The following is a 16,937-nucleotide window of genomic DNA, read 5'->3' on the forward strand; positions in this document are numbered from 1 at the left end:
TCCAGACTGAACTATCTCAACTATTGGATGGATTGCTATACAATTTTGTACAGACATTTGTGTTCTTCTCAGGATGAATTGTCTTGTGCCACCAATAGGTCAACATTTCAATTAGTCCCCAAATAAAAACATTTAAAAAATCATTGTTTAAATGTTTTCTGACATGCTGTATTAATGTAAATATATATGCTTTCAAATCAATATTGTAAAATATATGATAGAGGCAGCATTAACAAACAACAGAAGAATAACACAAACATGTGTTTGTGCTTGATAAGTTAAGAAATGCAGAACAAATTGCACATTAAATCAGAAAGTATGTACTGAATTCAGTTTTCCAAGCCGATCATTATTGTACCATCAATGTCTTATCAAACCACGTTCAAAACGTGAAATCATTCATAAAGCAGGGACCTTATTAGAGGTTGTCGTTAAGGGGCTTGAGGCTCTTTCTCTTTGTGTTGCTTTCTCTTCTTTGACGACGAGAGACAAATAAACACAGGGATGGATTCAGACAGTGATTGAAAAAGTAAAAACATTCCACAAACGTCAAGTCAGCATCTTACTAAAATGAAGCAGTTTGTTTGATGCTGTGAAAAGTGCAGCCGCGTACACCACGCGAAGAACGACTGCAAGAACCAGAAAGACGGCGATTATTAGAATGAAAAGTTGATTCGTTTAACTCCGAGCTGTTTCTTGTCAGGCCTTCGGGTTTGTTTGACCGACCCCTCTAACAAGTGGCAGGTAGAAGGAGAACACCAGTAGATGACTGACAGCTAGAAATGAGATGTAGAATGCTTCGAGCTCCGGCATTATTCGCTGACTCTTCTATTAGTAGAAACACAGCTGGCAGAGCCAACAGGGCTCCGAGCATCCACACAGTGAACAGTCAAAGACGCTGCCCTATACGGCCCAGCCTGGCCCACTTGTTGGGGTGAAGTACCTTGGAAATGACATGGGGATTTTATGTTTGATTTAGCATCTGCACTTACAAGTAGAACTGAACGAAAAAGTTGTGCATCATCTGCAAACTAAAAAGTGAGCTGTAAATTTGAGGTCTGCTGGGATCTGCAGGGTCCAGCACAGATGCTGCAGGTGGGATATATTTTGACTGTTATCTGAGCTGAACCAAGCGGTCCACATACTCCTTTCAGGATGTTTGTTGGGATGACAATTCATATATGAACATATAAGAGTAATTATTAGGTAAACTGTTTTCCTTTTTAAATACAGTACCAAATTAGTACCTGCTGCCCGTTGCTTTTCCCTTTTAGCTTTCTTTCTTTCTTGTAGTTGGTTCCCAATTCTAAACCGTCTTTGATCTGGACACAAAAACCCTCCGGCTCGCATCCTGCAGCTCGATGCGCTGGTTTGTATCTGTTGTTATGAGCCACACGATTCATTTTCAGAGAAACAGGTTCATAATCCATGACATTTGAATCCTTTTGTTCCCCCCTTGCTTCAAACTAAATCCACAGTGCCACTTGTTTCTTATTTTTCTGATAAATCACAAAACCTTTTTGGGAATGTCGCTGGTCCTCGGTGCCCACACTCTCGTGGTCTCGGTGTGAGTGGAAGGTCTACTGCTAACAAGTTGTTCACTGCCGTCAAAACTGTAGCCTATTTATTTTGCCTTTGAGTTGTCCAGTGGAAACCCAGAGCTCAAAGCACGGCACAGAGCTGCTAATGTGGCCTATTCACTTTCATCTAAAACTTGCATTTTTACTAAGTGGTCAAATTGTGTATTAATTATTATTGAGCTTCTCAGCATTCAGTAATATTTTCAGCATTACCCCAGATGGCTGGATACTACACTGCACCTGTTATGAGTTACCCTGAATTACCCCCAAAAACTCCAAAACCCACAGGACAATAAGTGTGACGAACAGATGTGAACATCTCTAATATGGAGCCTCTAATACGATCTATTTTATTAAAAGGCAATTTCTTATTTTTAATCTTTATATTTTTCCATTTCACTTTAGTTTAGTTTTTTAGCATTGAGTTTATTTTTTCTTCATTTGTTAACATCTGTTGAAGAACCCAGCTGGCAAGCTATTTGGTAGCCTCATTAAGTTTTAAGAATGATTAAAAATGTAATGAATGAATTCAGAATGATTTATCAGGGCCAGGAAACATCGCCACTGATTTGCTACTGAGGAAGGGTGAAGTCATGACCACTGCACCTGTAGACGCACCAGGCAGCTGATTACACGAGTTATTATATTATGTGTGAACGTTTACCACACTTACTCATGAAATAGGCAAGACGCATCCTCTTTTCTTTGCATACTTTTGTCATTGTTTGTGCAGAGAGGTCAGAGGTTAATGTTCACTACCAATGGGGATTCAGTAACGTACTCAAACACACTGACGCTGTTTATTTTCTATGTAGGAGTGTGTGTTGTTTCATTGCCGCTGAGCTCGGGTCCAAATGGTTTCAAACTTCAATGTGAGAGAAAAGGACGTTTCAAGTCTTCCAAGGAATTGATCAAATAAGGATATATCTATTTAGACTTCTACTATTTAATCCTGGACAGTTGGCTGTGCAGATGTGCACGTTGTGCCTCATTACAAACACACACAAACCGTCTCATCTAGAATTTCCCAATCTAACCAGTTTTACTTACCGGTCCTTTCCAAACTACAGGTCCTTATCTCTGATAAAAAATGTTTGGTGCAATTTATGTAAAGCATGAAAACGTGCTAAAACTACAAACCTGATGAGGAAAGATCCTCTCGGGAATATGAATGTCTGTACAAAGCTTTATGATAATCCGACCAGAAGTTGTTTAACCAAAATGGTGTGCTGGCCAACTGAACTGGGAAAAAAAGATGAATAATCTGGCAAGAACTCCTAATTTATCATCTGCTGGCCTTGAGAAGTCAGTTTCTGTGTTGTTGTTGTTTTGCTTATTATATGGATGTGAGAGGCTCTCTGCTCTTTTTGAATGGATGGCTCTCACTGCAACACAATACATTTTGTGAAATGTCCTAAAGCCAAGATAAGAAAGTGTTGCTGACTCAGACATTTCTTTCCTGGGGGGGATCATCTGTGAAGCCTCGATTCCCCATAACACTTTCTGTTTTCTATAAAATGGAAATTTTGTTTCTCTCCTTGGAAATCAACATGGGAAAAAGATTTATAGTCGTTACAGCAAGAGATCTTGGATTTTGTTGATTGTGTTTGCATTTATTTTACATGAAGTGTCTCCAGATAAAGGAAACAGAATATTTAATCCAATATTTAATTTCAAAGGATTTTGAGCAAATTATTTAGATATCCAAGTATAGAGAGTAATGTCCTCTTTTCGCCTCCGTCTTTGTGTCTAGATTTGGACAACAGTGACGCCAACGAGAGACTGAAGTTCAGCATACTCAAGAGACTCCCTGAGGTACTTCTGTGTGTGTCTGTGTGTGTGTGTGTGTGTGTGTGTGTGTGTGTGTGTGTGTGTGTGTGTGTGGCCAGGGGTAGTTTAGAGGAGTCTGCCATCCAAATGAAGATGATGAACTTTGAGGACAGGGAGAAAAGTATCAGTTTGGGGGCGGAGGGAGTTTCTCAATGCTATTGTAATCTCATCTATTAGTTAGGGGGTTAGTTTTGATCCTCTTTTCTCAAATGGTTCTCTCCCCAAACATCCCATTCTGGTCCAATTAGGAGTTTGAAGTTATTTTGGGTCTCATATCCCTGAAGTCCCCCTCAAGCCAATCACAAAGTGTGTGTGTGTGTACGTGAGTGTGTGTGTGTGTGTGTGTGAGTGTGTGTGGTGTGTGTGGTGTGTGTGGTGTGTGTGTGTGTGTGTGTGTGTGTGTGTGTGTGTGTGTGTGTGTGTGTGTGTGTGTGTGTGTGTGTGTGTGTGTGTGTGTGTGTGTGTGTGTGTGTGTGTGTGTGTGTGTTGGGTAATGTAGGCAGTTTCCACTTTCCGTAACTTCCTTGTTTTCCAATGTGGACAGACTATATTTCCTCTGGAGTTAGGAATGTGTGTGTGTGTGTGTGTGTGTGTGTGTGTGGGTGTGTGTGTTCCGTCTGCATTGTGGTCAGAGGAGGAATGTCGAGTGTTTAGTGTCTGTTTTCTGTTTCCTGCCCGTCAGACTTTTGTTGGGTAAGTTTGGTAGGCAGGAAAGATTTAGCAGGTACAACACACACAAACACACACACACACTCACACACACACACACACACACACACACACACACACACACACATACACACCTATATCTCTTGGCACTTATTGTAAGTCGCTTTGGATAAAAGCGTCAGCTAAATGACATGTAATGTAATGTAAAAAAAACCCGGCACTCACATCACATACTTATGATGTATACATCTTTAAAGCCCATGGAGTTCTGGTAAACCTCATATTGTACTTCACACTTGAGCAGTAACAAATAAACACACCGAGACACACCGGCTCTTTGCCAGTTCAGACTTAGCCTAGTGTGTTTATATCAAGGTATTTGAAATGCCATCTCATCTCAATCTTATTGTCAGTCACACCTGTAGTCTCGGTCTGCTTAGGTGTTATTTATTACTGTGGTGCGCATTGCTTAACACTGCAACATATGATTTCTCTAGAATCCCTCATTAGCGGTCAACTCGATAATGGCTTTGAGTTCCAAGTGGAAAAATAGATAAGGACAGATGTTCACTTCGCTCCAGGGTTATTGCTTCTCATGACTACATGAGCTACATGTCTGAAATGTAGACTCTCTGTGTGTGTGTGTGTGTGTGTGTGTGTGTGTGTGTTTGTAGCCTATGGACCAGAGGATCTACCATATGTGGGACCATCCTGTCAGCTCAGCTTTGATCTCCAGAGATTATGCCAGGACGCTGCTGGAGAAACACAACAACAAGGTAACGCAGTGTGTCACACATGCTGCAGCGAGCGATGCACACACTAACAGCACTGCAGACCAGCACACAACATTTGCTAATTAGCAATAAACACAAAGTACAGCTGAGGCTTGTGAGAATGGCATTAGTTGCGCAGGTGTATTTGAGTATTAAGTACAGTATTGGATGAGCTAAAAATAACCAATGATCCAGCTCCTCAAATGTGGGGCTGCAGTGTTTTCTCAGTTTTATATCTTTATAAATTCAAACTGCTTGGATATTAAACTGTTGGTCGGACAAGACAAGCTTTTTGAAGCAATCCCCTTGGGCTCCGTAAACTTGTGATGGGCTATTATTACAAGTTTCTGACAAGGAATCCTTGCAGCCCTAAAAATGTTAACTCCAGAAAAAGCGTTTATTTCTGCAATGTTAGAGAAAAGAATAAAAAAAGGTCCTCTTTGGTATTCTTTATCAAACGTGTTTAAACGGTGACCCCAGCTGTACAGCTAACCCACCATCCACCCACGTCACGATGCTATTGGCTGGTTTCAGGCAGCTAATCGGCCATCGGAGCCAGTGGCATTTCGTACATAAGAATGTATAGCTTCTTAAAAAGTTAAACTTCCACCAACTTCATGCAGGAGAGAAACACAAGTGAGTTAAGGGGACTCGTTTGGGGATTTGCTGCAGATTTGTCTTGACTGTGTGCATCCTTGAAAACTGCAGAGCCCACAGTTATTGTTTTTGTTTTGTCTTCCTCCTCAGGGATGTGCGTTCACCAGCAGAGACAAGCCAGGCTTCCGACCAGAGTTTCTGCCCCTTACCTACTTGGCAAAAATACTCTCTGATATAGAGGAACAAGGTAGTGTACAGTATGTGTGAGTGTGGGTCTGCAGCCTGCCTGGCTTAGATACCTTTAGAGGATTAAGAGGGTTTATGTGCGTGCTCTGGAAGGAAGGAAGTGTGCGCTTGCGTCTATAAGAAGCGGAATCTCTCCCTAACTCCTTCTTCCTGTGTTGCAGCTCTGAACCCTTTCGAGGAGCAGGAGAACGTTGACGCCAGGTTCGTGGAGGAGACGGCTCTCAAGCAGACGCTAATACTGCTGGGCTTTGACAAAAAATGAAGCGAGAGAGAGAGAGAGAGAGAGAGAGAGAGAGAGCGGGTCCTCGGATGGATGGATGGATGGATTTAGGGAGAAACACATGAGGGGGGAAAATGTGTTCCAGGGAACAGTCGTCATTGTCTGGGCCTCGAGGATAAATAACGGATGGATGGATGACGGAGGGCGAGAAGTGAAAGATGAATGGAGAGATTGAAAGTCAGAGCGCTCATAAACAAGCTCTCAGTGCTTGATGAAAGATTAGGTCGGGGCAGAGGGGTAGATGGATGGAGACGCCCCAGAGAAGGAAAGATGGAGGAGGAGGAGGAGGGGGGGGGGGGGGGGGGCAGATTGGAAGAAATAGCCACCAAGTTTTCTCCTCATAAACATTGAGGTGTGCAAGGGACACTATGTACAGGACCACACAAGGAAACAGTTCAGTTCAGTGGTTTAATTCAATTAAAGGGAAACTTGCTTTTCAAATATTTATTGAAAATCAATGACTGCAGGCAGCTGTTTATATGAACTGTAGCAGCAACAATTCTCTCCACAACTTCTCCATTTTCTCTCATACAATTTATGGACACTGATGTAAAATACTGCAAACGGTATTTATAAATCAAACACTTGTTCTATCCTCCGATGCCGCTGCACCCAATCAAATTGATTACATGCTGACAAAAGCTGTATGGACAGAGTAGCTTGATATAGTCAGTCAGTGGCTGCTGTACATTCAATTTGATATTAACTCTGAGTTATGCGCAATCGTTGCTGCTGAGAAGGGCTTCGCATAACTCAGTGAGACGACTCGGCAGATTTAAAACGACAGCCCAGAGAAGATATTCAGGTGTTGGAAACTGAATGTATGAATTAGAATGCTCTTATTAGGAAATACACTGACTTTATGGATTTTGAGGTAACTGAGAGTGTCTGAATATATGTTGAGGATTCACCCAATGGTGGCTGTCGTATGGACAATAAGGACCGGGCATCATTTAAAATGTTGATTTCTTTATATTTGAGAAATGTAATATATAACCCTTCAGCAAATGTTTTTCTAATGTTAAACATTGTCACTAAAAGAGTCTTTAACTGTCTACATTTTGATTTAAAGTGAGAATATTAAACCTTTTTAAAACATTATTTATACAGCCCATTGTGTAATCTGTCTACAAAATGAACCAAACAAGACAGGACAGAGTGAATCATAAGGCTTTGGGAATAAAAATTAAGAAGTTTGTCCACACACACTCTCAAAATGTGGTTTTAATAAGGTGCCTACATCCTCTCTGTCATAACTGAGCTCTTATTGTGTGTGTGTGTGTGTTCATAATCATTTGTACAGTGTCTGAATGTTGGCATCTTCTGAGAATAAATGCCAGAGATGATTTACATATCATGTTGTGCTTTCATTTGATATATTACAACATTCCCCTGAAAGAAAAGGGATTTCAGAATCACCGTGTCTTATGTTTACACAAAAGAAGTTTGTAAGAGTGTAAATGAAGAGATGTTTTGTTTTTCTTGAATTACTGCCATACCTTTTTAAAGGAATGTGGTGTACAGATAAGCTTTGTGGCAACAGCTGGGCCTCGGCTTTCTGCGTGTCCTCTGGATTTCCGTTGAACTCTGACGCACCAGAGTGCCAGTTACATCGTTGAGTTTGAGATGTATGAGGCAATGATCTCAACTCGCTGGCAGGAAATAAGCTCATATATTGTCAAGAATTTTGGACAGACTCAGGAAATAATCAGACATCATACATGCTGCGTCTCGTTTTATGAGGAACACACCCATCATGCAATACCATTGCACAACCCTTTCCAGTTGATTTTTAATTTTCCTGTTTACCACCTCGGTACAGTCATCTCCAAAACATCTCTTTTCTGGGGAAATTCCTTTTTTAAATGTAATAAATCCCGTATGTCCCCTCTCTATTGCCTCCTCCAAACACTGTTATGCAGTCAGTGTTATGCAGCACAAAGAGGCTACGTTAATCTGACCATCAGCCTGCAGTGGATGACACACACACACACACACACACACACACACACACACACACACACACACACACACACACACACACACACACACACACACACACACACACACACACACACACACACACACACACACACACACACACACACACACACACACACACACACACACACACACACACACACAGGGCTGCCTCAAAAATCCGGTAAACTCTACCTGCTTCCTTCTTGAACCTTGAAGCTAACAGATTATGTATCGCAAACTAAGCTTACAGCCGGGGTTTACCTATTGCTTTTGGAGCTTATTATTTTAGCTCCCTATTATGGCTGTTTTTCTAGCTCGCTGACTAGTTTTCGATGCACCTGTTACAGCTGATTCATGCAGGTGGGAGGTGTCTCCTGAGCCGTAGCTTACTGATTATTGTGAAAATAAATTAACCAAAAGCTCAATCACACCTGGATGTTTATTTCCCTCCTAAACACAAGTATGTGCATATAATGATGAATATTCTTCCACATTGGTTTGGCTGCTCACAGTAATGGCCTTCACATTACATTACATGTCATTTAGCTGAAGCTTTTATCCAAAGCGACTTACAATAAGTGCATTAAACCATGAGTACAACTCAGAACAACAAGAATTGAGAGAGTACAATTTCTTCAATAAAGTTAAACTACAAAGTGCTATCAGTAAGAGAAATTTAAGTGCTACTAAAGTGCTACTACGGCGCTACCTTTTCCTATTCAATGTAGTCGAAAAAGATGTGTTTTAGTTTGCGACGGAAGATGTAGAGACTTTCTGCTGTCCTGATGTCAATGGGGAGCTCGTTCCACCAATGAGGAGCCAGCACAGCAAACAGTTGTGATTTTGTTGAGTGTTTAGCTGGTGCACAAACACAAGCGTGCTTGCAAGCTGCATAATGCGCACATTGACACCAGGAATACTTTCCCCTCAAGCCAAGATTAGCAGATAGGACGACTTCCAATACATTTGGAGAAGTTTCAAAGGCAAATTACTTTGTTTTTGGTCACCAGTAACCATCTCTGAACTCCCCACCCCATTTAGAGATCCACTTTTATCCATTTGCCTTCCACCGACTGTTCTCCGACTGCCATTTCTTGTTCCTCTTCGTTTAAATGCTCCTCTCTCTTTGTCATTCTCTGTGTGCTTTCATTGCCGGGTCTTCCTCTCTGTATTTACATTTATCATTTCAGGCATTAAGCAGGCACTCTTCGCCCGGCTTAGAGCTTAAACCATTCAAATGTGTTCATCAGCAGCACGATTACAAGTGTGCAGGACGAAAAGGCAACAAGACTGAAGAATATGCAGAAATATTCCAGCATCTCTAAAAAAAGGATATTTATTAGAGAGGATGATAAAAATGACAAGAACATAAGTAAATACATCTTTTTTTTTATTGGAGGACATGATGTAACAATATACGCACATTTCTGCTACGTGTCCCAAACATCTTCTTTTCCACCCTCCGACGGTATTTTGTGTTACTGAAAGCACGAGTGTACACAAGCTATTGCCAGTAAAAAAATAAATAAAAAAGGAAACAAAATGACTACCAGATGCAGTCCACAAGTACACTTTCATATGACAAAACAACATAGGTATGCTGGACACTGAGGACACAAACATACAAGAGATGCAGGGAGGAGGAGGAGGAGGAGGAGGAGGAGTGGGGAGCAGCACTGAGTTATGTAAAGAGCAGATGGAAGAGTGAGATAGAAATGAGTCAAAATCACTAAAATATAGTTGTACAAACTTGAATCCTCCACAGGTTTATGAATACACGGCTATTGTTTTCTATATCTCTAAGGGTTTGAGCTTCGGCTTGCGGATGTGTCTTATGTTGGCTCCTGGCTGGGAGGGTTTGAAGGGGGCCTGGGCTCCGTAGGGTTTGGGCAGAGGGAGCGCGTCCGTCTGGGGGACGTATGCATTCGGACGAGTTTCAGCCGTGGTGTATTCTCCATTAGGCAGCTCGTTCCACTCCTCCTCTTCAGCAAGCTACACACACACACACACACACACACACACACACACACTAAATATTTGATGTGCGACTGCATGACCTTGGACTAAATAGTTTGAATTCCTGAATTTCAATCATGAAAATGGAATAACAAATTAATTTTTTTCAAATTTCAGGATAATTCAAAAGGCACCAGAGAACAGTTGAGTGCATGAGACAAGAATCACAATCACTGATTCATTTGTCATCCATTTTTGACAGGTTATGATGCGCCGATGACTTTGACACACCCACAGGATGAGAAGTGACGAACAACAACAACAACAACACATGAAGGCTGCTTTTACCCCCCTTTTTTTCTTTTGGGAACATATAGAGTAAACAGCTAGGTACTGTAGCTTTTAGTAAACATACAGTTTATATATATATATATATATATATATATATATATATATATATATATATATATATATAATAAAAAGACAAAGTTTTGAGTTTGGATAAAAAGTTTGGACAAAAAACAAACTCTTCCAGTGTGCACATGTCCTCGCGACACTCCAGCTCTCCCTTTGACTTTCACCCCACAACGTGCACATGAACTGTGCCTAAACCTAACTGAGACTTCAAAGAGGTGGTGATTTTCTCATGCATGTGAACAGTTTATCCGCTGGCATGTGATCTAAGGACTGCACACAAAACGAGGAATAATGGCTTAGAATGCAAAAAAGAAATTGCAGGAACTGGCAATAAATAAACAAGAAATTGACAAAATATATTCTTCTCATCAGGTTCATGAAACACATTTACATTTCAAAAAGGAGGCCCTTGAAATGCATGACAAATAATTAATCTTCAAAAGTAGTAACAAATTCGTAAATCAGATGCACACTAACATCTCGGTTTCGGCAGGGTTCTTCCGTTTTTTATTTATTTATTGGTTATGCATTGTGCATGCAGAGCAGTGTGGCGTCTCGTGGCTATCGGCTGGAAATAAACTGGGTGAGAAAATACAAATCGCTATAACAACAGACCGGCTTCAGACAACAACTGATCCCCGTTTGTGTGCCTTTCTTGTGCACACTGCGTCTGATTCCGTTTGTTTGCCAGTCTGCTCTACACGTCTTTGTGCATGTGGTGAAAACAACCCAACTTCCTGTCTAATCTCGGTGGTTGGAGAGTTTTCTACTCACTTGTCCGCCTGTGCATGTCCAGGTCGCCCCTATTGTCCCTCAGAATCTGAATCGATTCCTGCTTCACGTCCCCGCTCTACTTCGTTTTTCTTTTGTCATTCTATCTTCTTTTCGTGCCCCTCGGTGCTTTAATCAATTCTTGACCAGTGATCTTTGTGTGTGTTTGTGTGCGTGTGTGTGTGTGTGTGTGTGTGTCTTTACCCTCGCTCTCTCCTCTCTGTCCTTCTGTCTCCTCTTCTTGTCTCGGAGCATCCTCCTCCACTCCTCCTCTAACTCAGGGCATGGTGGCAGGCCCTGCTCCAGCTGCCGCTGGCACCTGTCCATCTGGGAACACAGGGGCAGTGTGAGAACCGTTCACTTTGTATTCCTTTCACTCGGCACTCTTCTGGCTCAATTCGATTCGAACTGCGCCCGAAAACAGATGGTCCCATTACTGTCAGAATCTTTGGCAAAGTTATGCCTCGCCATTTTCTACTTTGACTTGTGGCAGCGGCGCGCTGCAGGCACACATCAGCTCCAAGGGGTTCTTCGGGTTATTATTATGCCTCTTGAAACATTTGGAAGGCATTTACAATAAATCTTTAATCGAGACAGACAACGGTGATACTTTATGTTCAAACCGGGGTCAGATATTCAAAATGTTTTGCTTTAATGACAATTTAGCTGATGGCTCTTTGTCTTAGAGGCAGAATAAGTTTGAAACATTCCCAGATGGCCCCTCCTCACTGTCAACGACACCAGCGGCGTATAACTAATGATTGCTTTCTGTAAGCCAGAAGAGCTGCAAGCCAGCGGCGGCCAGCTAGCTTATTGTAACTTAGGCCTTAAGCCTCGTCCGTTAATCACAATCACATTCAACTGAACACCAGAAGACGGTTTCACACCTACATACCTCATTTGATAAGCAAAGACTGACTTTACTGTTCTTATGAACACGTGTATAGCAGACAGCTAGGTAGGTCAATCCGGTTATGTGGCTTGAATGTGAACAACATTGGAATTGTTTTTGGTTGCTATGGATGTGGAATTAGCTTATGGGCTGCTGGTGCCAGCTTTTTCCCCCCCCTCAAGATATTGTACAAATATCGATATCAGGAATTCTTTTGGCCACGATAATAGTGTGAAAAAACATCTGATATTGTGACAGCCCTGAATCCTGCAGATATATAACTGGTTTAAAAACTAGAAAAGTGTTATGTGTTCAATGTGATCCTTCAGCAGAAAATATTCAATAAGACGGCTCAACTGATTTGACATGTTGGTCCAAATATAATGTCTTCTGTCTGGAGTTACATGTTGGTCATCTAAAGAAAAATAATTCAATAAACACACCTGAACAATTTGTTGGTTTAGTATGAGTCTAAAGTGGCTTAAGACCTTCAGGCAAGAAGGTTCATTTAATGTCGCATCACATTTCAAACATTCAAGGTTTTATGGCAAGGAAATGCATTAGAAACATTAATATATCCAGCATCCAGTAGCAGAAGTGGGCAGCAGTCAGCGAGCCGAGGGCTGAAATAACTAGATTCGGTATTGTTGACAATTCAGTTTATCTTCATCAATGTATTTATTTGTTCAATTGTATTTGATAAAGTTAAGAAAGCAATGTTGAAGTCAAGCCTTTGACATAAAATAATGATTCCAGTCATTTCCCCACAGTGAGTCGACAGCTTATTAATATCACACTGGTATCAGATCGGTACTCAGAATCCATGTTTCATTATCGCTATGGGGACGCAACAAGTTTATTATTGGGGATATTATTTCCACATCTATTTATTTATGTTTTTATTCACAGATTTATACAGGTATGTATCTAATGAGCCCGCGCCTCCACACAAACAAACACATGCTAACTCCACACAGGTTCAGGTGGTTATATTTGCAAGACTACTCATCCTCACCAATAACACTGTAATATTAATACAGCGCTCAGATGCAGGTGAAGACTGCTGTTAGTTGCTCGTCCTTTAACAACAAGCGTTCTTTCACAAGTTAAAGTAGACCAGATGGGGAGTGGGAAATGTGAAACTAAAGTCATTCTTTCAAAAGACTTCCCACTAACAATAAGACGATATGACCAGTTACGTCGCCCGGGGTGCGTTCATTGCTTTGATTCATTTGTTTATTCATGCATGGTTTCTTTTTGTACCCCTTGGAGTTTTCTGAATGAATATCATTAATGAATGTTATTTTGTCTGAGGGTTTGCTTCCCGACTTGTTTTAAGAAAGAGAAATAGGTCCGAGGTGAATGACGGGACACAGCGAGACATTACTGGTCTTCGATTGCGGTCAGTGGAGAGAGACAGGAACAATAAGAAAGACAGTGGGAGACTGAGGGGTGAATGTGCATCCACTGTTGGTAAACGGTTTGAGCTGTGAGCGGCCGGGACCATCTCTGACCTGGAGCGCTCTCTCTTTGATCTCTTGTTGGAGAGACAAGGCAACAGCTTGCTTCATGGAGAGTTCTGCAGAGACGGCCATCATGCGGTGGTTGGTGTCGATTATGTGAGTTCGGAGCTCGTTTAACTACAGACAGACGACACAAACACACACACAGATTAGCTGAATCCAACCTGCGTTTAGACTCAGTTAATGATTTGATACACACAAGATAACAGCTGTGAAGTTAATTGTTCAAAATATCGGATTTGATTCCGATTCCGTCTTGACGCCAAATGATGATGCAATGCATTGCAATGCCAAATTCACTCATTCATTACATTATTACATTTCCCAAGTTATTACAACCTTGTTGAACCTTGTTCTCGAGGCTATTTATATGTCTATACACAGACGGCCAATGAGAGAGAAAGAGAGACGGAGAACAAGGAAACTGTAATGCTCGGTGAACTCCTTGATGCCCGCTCTGCATGCTCCTCAAACAATGTGCCAGTGTTCGTGAGAGAGACACACGGGGAGGTAAAACAACTGTGAAGAAACCGGTGAATGATATAACAAGTGTCCTGGCATGTGTGTGTTAAGCTGAGCGTTTATGTTCCGTCTACCTGCTTTGCCAGCGAGAGTCGGTCCTGATGGCAGTTGTCCGCCTGCTCGCTCAGTGGCTTCGAGAGCCGGGTCACCTGGTCCACGAGGAGTTCTTTTTCCAACATCCGCCTCTCGCTCTCTGCTAGATTCACCTCCAGCTAAATGCATAGGGAAACCATGATTATGGCCTTTGTTTCATGAATTAGATAGATACCATGACTGAAAAGTAGATACCATGACTGAAAAAAATATATATATATATATATTTCCTCCTCTGCAATATGTGCACACACATTAAACACCTTGTAATGTTGTACCTGCTCGAGCTTCTTGACCAGTTCTCCAGTCGACAGGTCTTTGCCTTTTAGTACTTTGTAATCAACAGTTCGGTTCACGCCCTTAAGTGTCTTGTCCCTGGCTTCAGACAACTGAGAGAGAATTAAGAGACAAAAAACAGGACGATAAGTTGGCACTGTGTAGGTAACGCTATACGCACAATAGAGACCTGCACTATCAGCAGAACTGTCCTCATCATGTCACTGTCACTGCGTTCTCTTAATGAAAATAATACAGTCATTTCCCACAAGAGCACACTTCACACAAATGAGTCAGTAAACAACGTGAAAAGCATCAAATCGAGAGTGCGTCAGCTTCTGTCTGTGTTTTGAGTGCCTTGTTCTCCAGGCGTTTAAGATCCTTATTGCACTGGGGATTCTTTTTAAAACGTACAACTTTTCTCAGCTAAATGAAATGCCTCTATGGGAGCTACTTCACTCTATTCGACTGGTTGACAAGTCACTGGCAAAGTGTGATCGACGCTCCCGGATCCCTCTGAGGAACTGTTTACACTTTGAAATATTCTGACATCCCTTATGACAGCACAAATAGACGGGGGGGGAGCTCAAGTATACACAAGCGGATAAAAAAGACGAGTTAAAATAGCGTTGAAAGACAAACGGCAGGTAGGAAGACAAGAGATGACATAAAATGAAGTGAGGGGACAGTGACAGCATTTTACATTCAAGCCGTTCTGAAACATCTGTAACTAGTGAGCGAGGGGTGGAGAGAGTGACATGTAGTGCCGACATGATTTATTGATTGAAAGACAGAAAATGAACATCGAATACATTGATTAAAAGATATCCTGTGGAGTTTTTGTATCCCTCTTGGCGCTGTGGACCAGTCTGTTAATGATTATGAATCTGGAAGAACAGTTCCAGAAACAACCTTATGTTGTTTGTCCAGGCTTTGTTAAAACACAAAAGAACCCAGAGTTAAAATTCTAGTGGCAGACGCAAAGTTTTGAAAGATACCAAATATGTCAGGCTGAATTTTGGGAAAACGTGGTTGAAATGCAGAAGACGTCGAGACTATTTCCATTTGATGGAATGGTGATGTGTTGTATGTATAACTCATACAGCAAGAATAGGAACATGAAGGTTCATTGAATAAACTGCTTGCTTTGACCCATAGTCCAAAACCGATATTTAATAATCTGTTTAGAGGATATGTGGACATGCTGCACCTGAATCCACCTGGTCAGTCTGTTTCATGCAGAGCATTTGTTTCTAATATTTACTATTGAACATAGATTAAAGAGACAAAGACTAATAAGGAGCCTGCAGAAGGAAATGAACAACAATAAAGTAGCTGCAGTATCTCAACAGGGAAGTTAAAGCACATGCTCAGTGGCCCCATTACAGCAAAATAAAGCTTGTCTATATATAAAAACATATGAAGCCGAGATGATTAAGGAAAGATGACAGGGACCATAAAAAGGACGTCAGCAGAAAATAGAAAGACGGAAAAAAAAGATCAGAGAGAGAAGACATGAGAAAATATGAATAGTAGCCTGGAGAGAAAGAGCCAAATATAAGCGAGTAGAAGAAGAAGTGAGCGGACGGGGAGCAGAGGGTAAAGTGAGGAGACGAGGAGCAAACAGTGCGTGGAAATATGTTGTACGCAGGGGTCTGACCTGCCCTGACCTGGCTTATGAAACAGCAGCTTCTCTCCACTCAACCATGCGGCGTGTGTACGTGCACGCTCCTGCATGTCTATGTGCACTCATCCAATGTGAGAAATGATGTGTGAGACTTGAAAGACGGCGTGGAACAAAGTCATGATTCCCGTTCTCCCTCCCTTCATGGAAGAGATTAATGAAGCCCCTGGAAGCAGATAGTGAGTCTGATTAAAACAGACTGCAGTGTTCAGTGCTCCTTCAATGTCATATGACCCCGGTTTTAATTTATTAGGATGACTGTCATGTGATTAACTGAGGTGTTTGTCAGGCTAAAGCTACAGATGCTCCGAGAGGCAGACGGCATCGTCAGTACGCATCTGAAAGGCAGAGATGAGAGCGGAGCAGATGTACTCCGAGAGACCGATAAAAGGCTGACAGATAGAGGAAGATGAAGTGAAGACGTGCAAAGGAAAGACAGCAGGAAGTCTAGAGTGACGAAAGGAGGGAGAGATCGAATGTGACAGTAGACAAGAAAGACAGAATCAGAGGGAGACAAGAGGTGCAGAGAAACAGGAACTGGGGCTGACCAGCAGGGACCAGAGAATAGGACTTTGACAACAGAACCGTGTTCCCGGTGCAAGGAGTCGAATGCATGATTTAAACAAAATGGCACACTGGATGTTTTATTCTTCACACTTTTTGTGTCAGGAAACATATAATAATGCAGCTACAGTGTTATCATTTTTTTCCATTCATTAAAAGAGCCAAAAAGGGCAAATAGAACAGTTTTTGCACATTTGTGAATATAGTGCGGAAGCTCCGAAGCCTCGGCTCACTCCTCCCTTCACAAAGTGAAGAGTGCTGGAATTTAAAAGATATTACAC

The 16,937-nt window shown here is 41.7% G+C and overlaps 2 protein-coding genes across 4 annotated transcripts in view; one reads left to right on the forward strand and one right to left on the reverse strand.

Annotated features, from left to right (window-relative positions):
- gsap (gamma-secretase activating protein) overlaps nucleotides 1-6,243 on the forward strand; it is a 28,666-nt gene extending 22,423 nt beyond the window's left edge. For 2 of the 3 annotated variants that reach the window (XM_034526410.1, XM_034526412.1), the window contains 4 exons: nucleotides 3,334-3,395; nucleotides 4,754-4,855; nucleotides 5,600-5,696; nucleotides 5,857-6,243. In XM_034526410.1, coding sequence (XP_034382301.1) covers nucleotides 3,334-3,395; nucleotides 4,754-4,855; nucleotides 5,600-5,696; nucleotides 5,857-5,957 — 362 coding nt within the window. In that variant the 3' untranslated portion in view covers nucleotides 5,958-6,243. Of the gene's footprint in view, nucleotides 1-3,333; nucleotides 3,396-4,753; nucleotides 4,856-5,599; nucleotides 5,697-5,856 lie in introns of those variants that run through there. The other variant, XM_034526411.1, reaches the window with a different exon arrangement.
- A 3,506-nt stretch (nucleotides 6,244-9,749) lies between these two features.
- ccdc146 (coiled-coil domain containing 146) overlaps nucleotides 9,750-16,937 on the reverse strand; it is a 40,867-nt gene continuing 33,679 nt past the window's right edge. The window contains exons 19-23 of the mRNA XM_034526832.1: nucleotides 14,411-14,521; nucleotides 14,114-14,251; nucleotides 13,509-13,634; nucleotides 11,307-11,429; nucleotides 9,750-9,950 (exon numbers count right to left, since the gene is read on the reverse strand). Of these exons, the coding sequence (XP_034382723.1) occupies nucleotides 9,750-9,950; nucleotides 11,307-11,429; nucleotides 13,509-13,634; nucleotides 14,114-14,251; nucleotides 14,411-14,521 (699 nt within the window). The remainder of the gene's footprint in view (nucleotides 9,951-11,306; nucleotides 11,430-13,508; nucleotides 13,635-14,113; nucleotides 14,252-14,410; nucleotides 14,522-16,937) is intronic.

Source organism: Cyclopterus lumpus, chromosome 23 (genome assembly GCF_009769545.1).
Source record: "Cyclopterus lumpus isolate fCycLum1 chromosome 23, fCycLum1.pri, whole genome shotgun sequence".
Classification (NCBI taxonomy): Eukaryota; Metazoa; Chordata; class Actinopteri; order Perciformes; family Cyclopteridae; genus Cyclopterus; species Cyclopterus lumpus.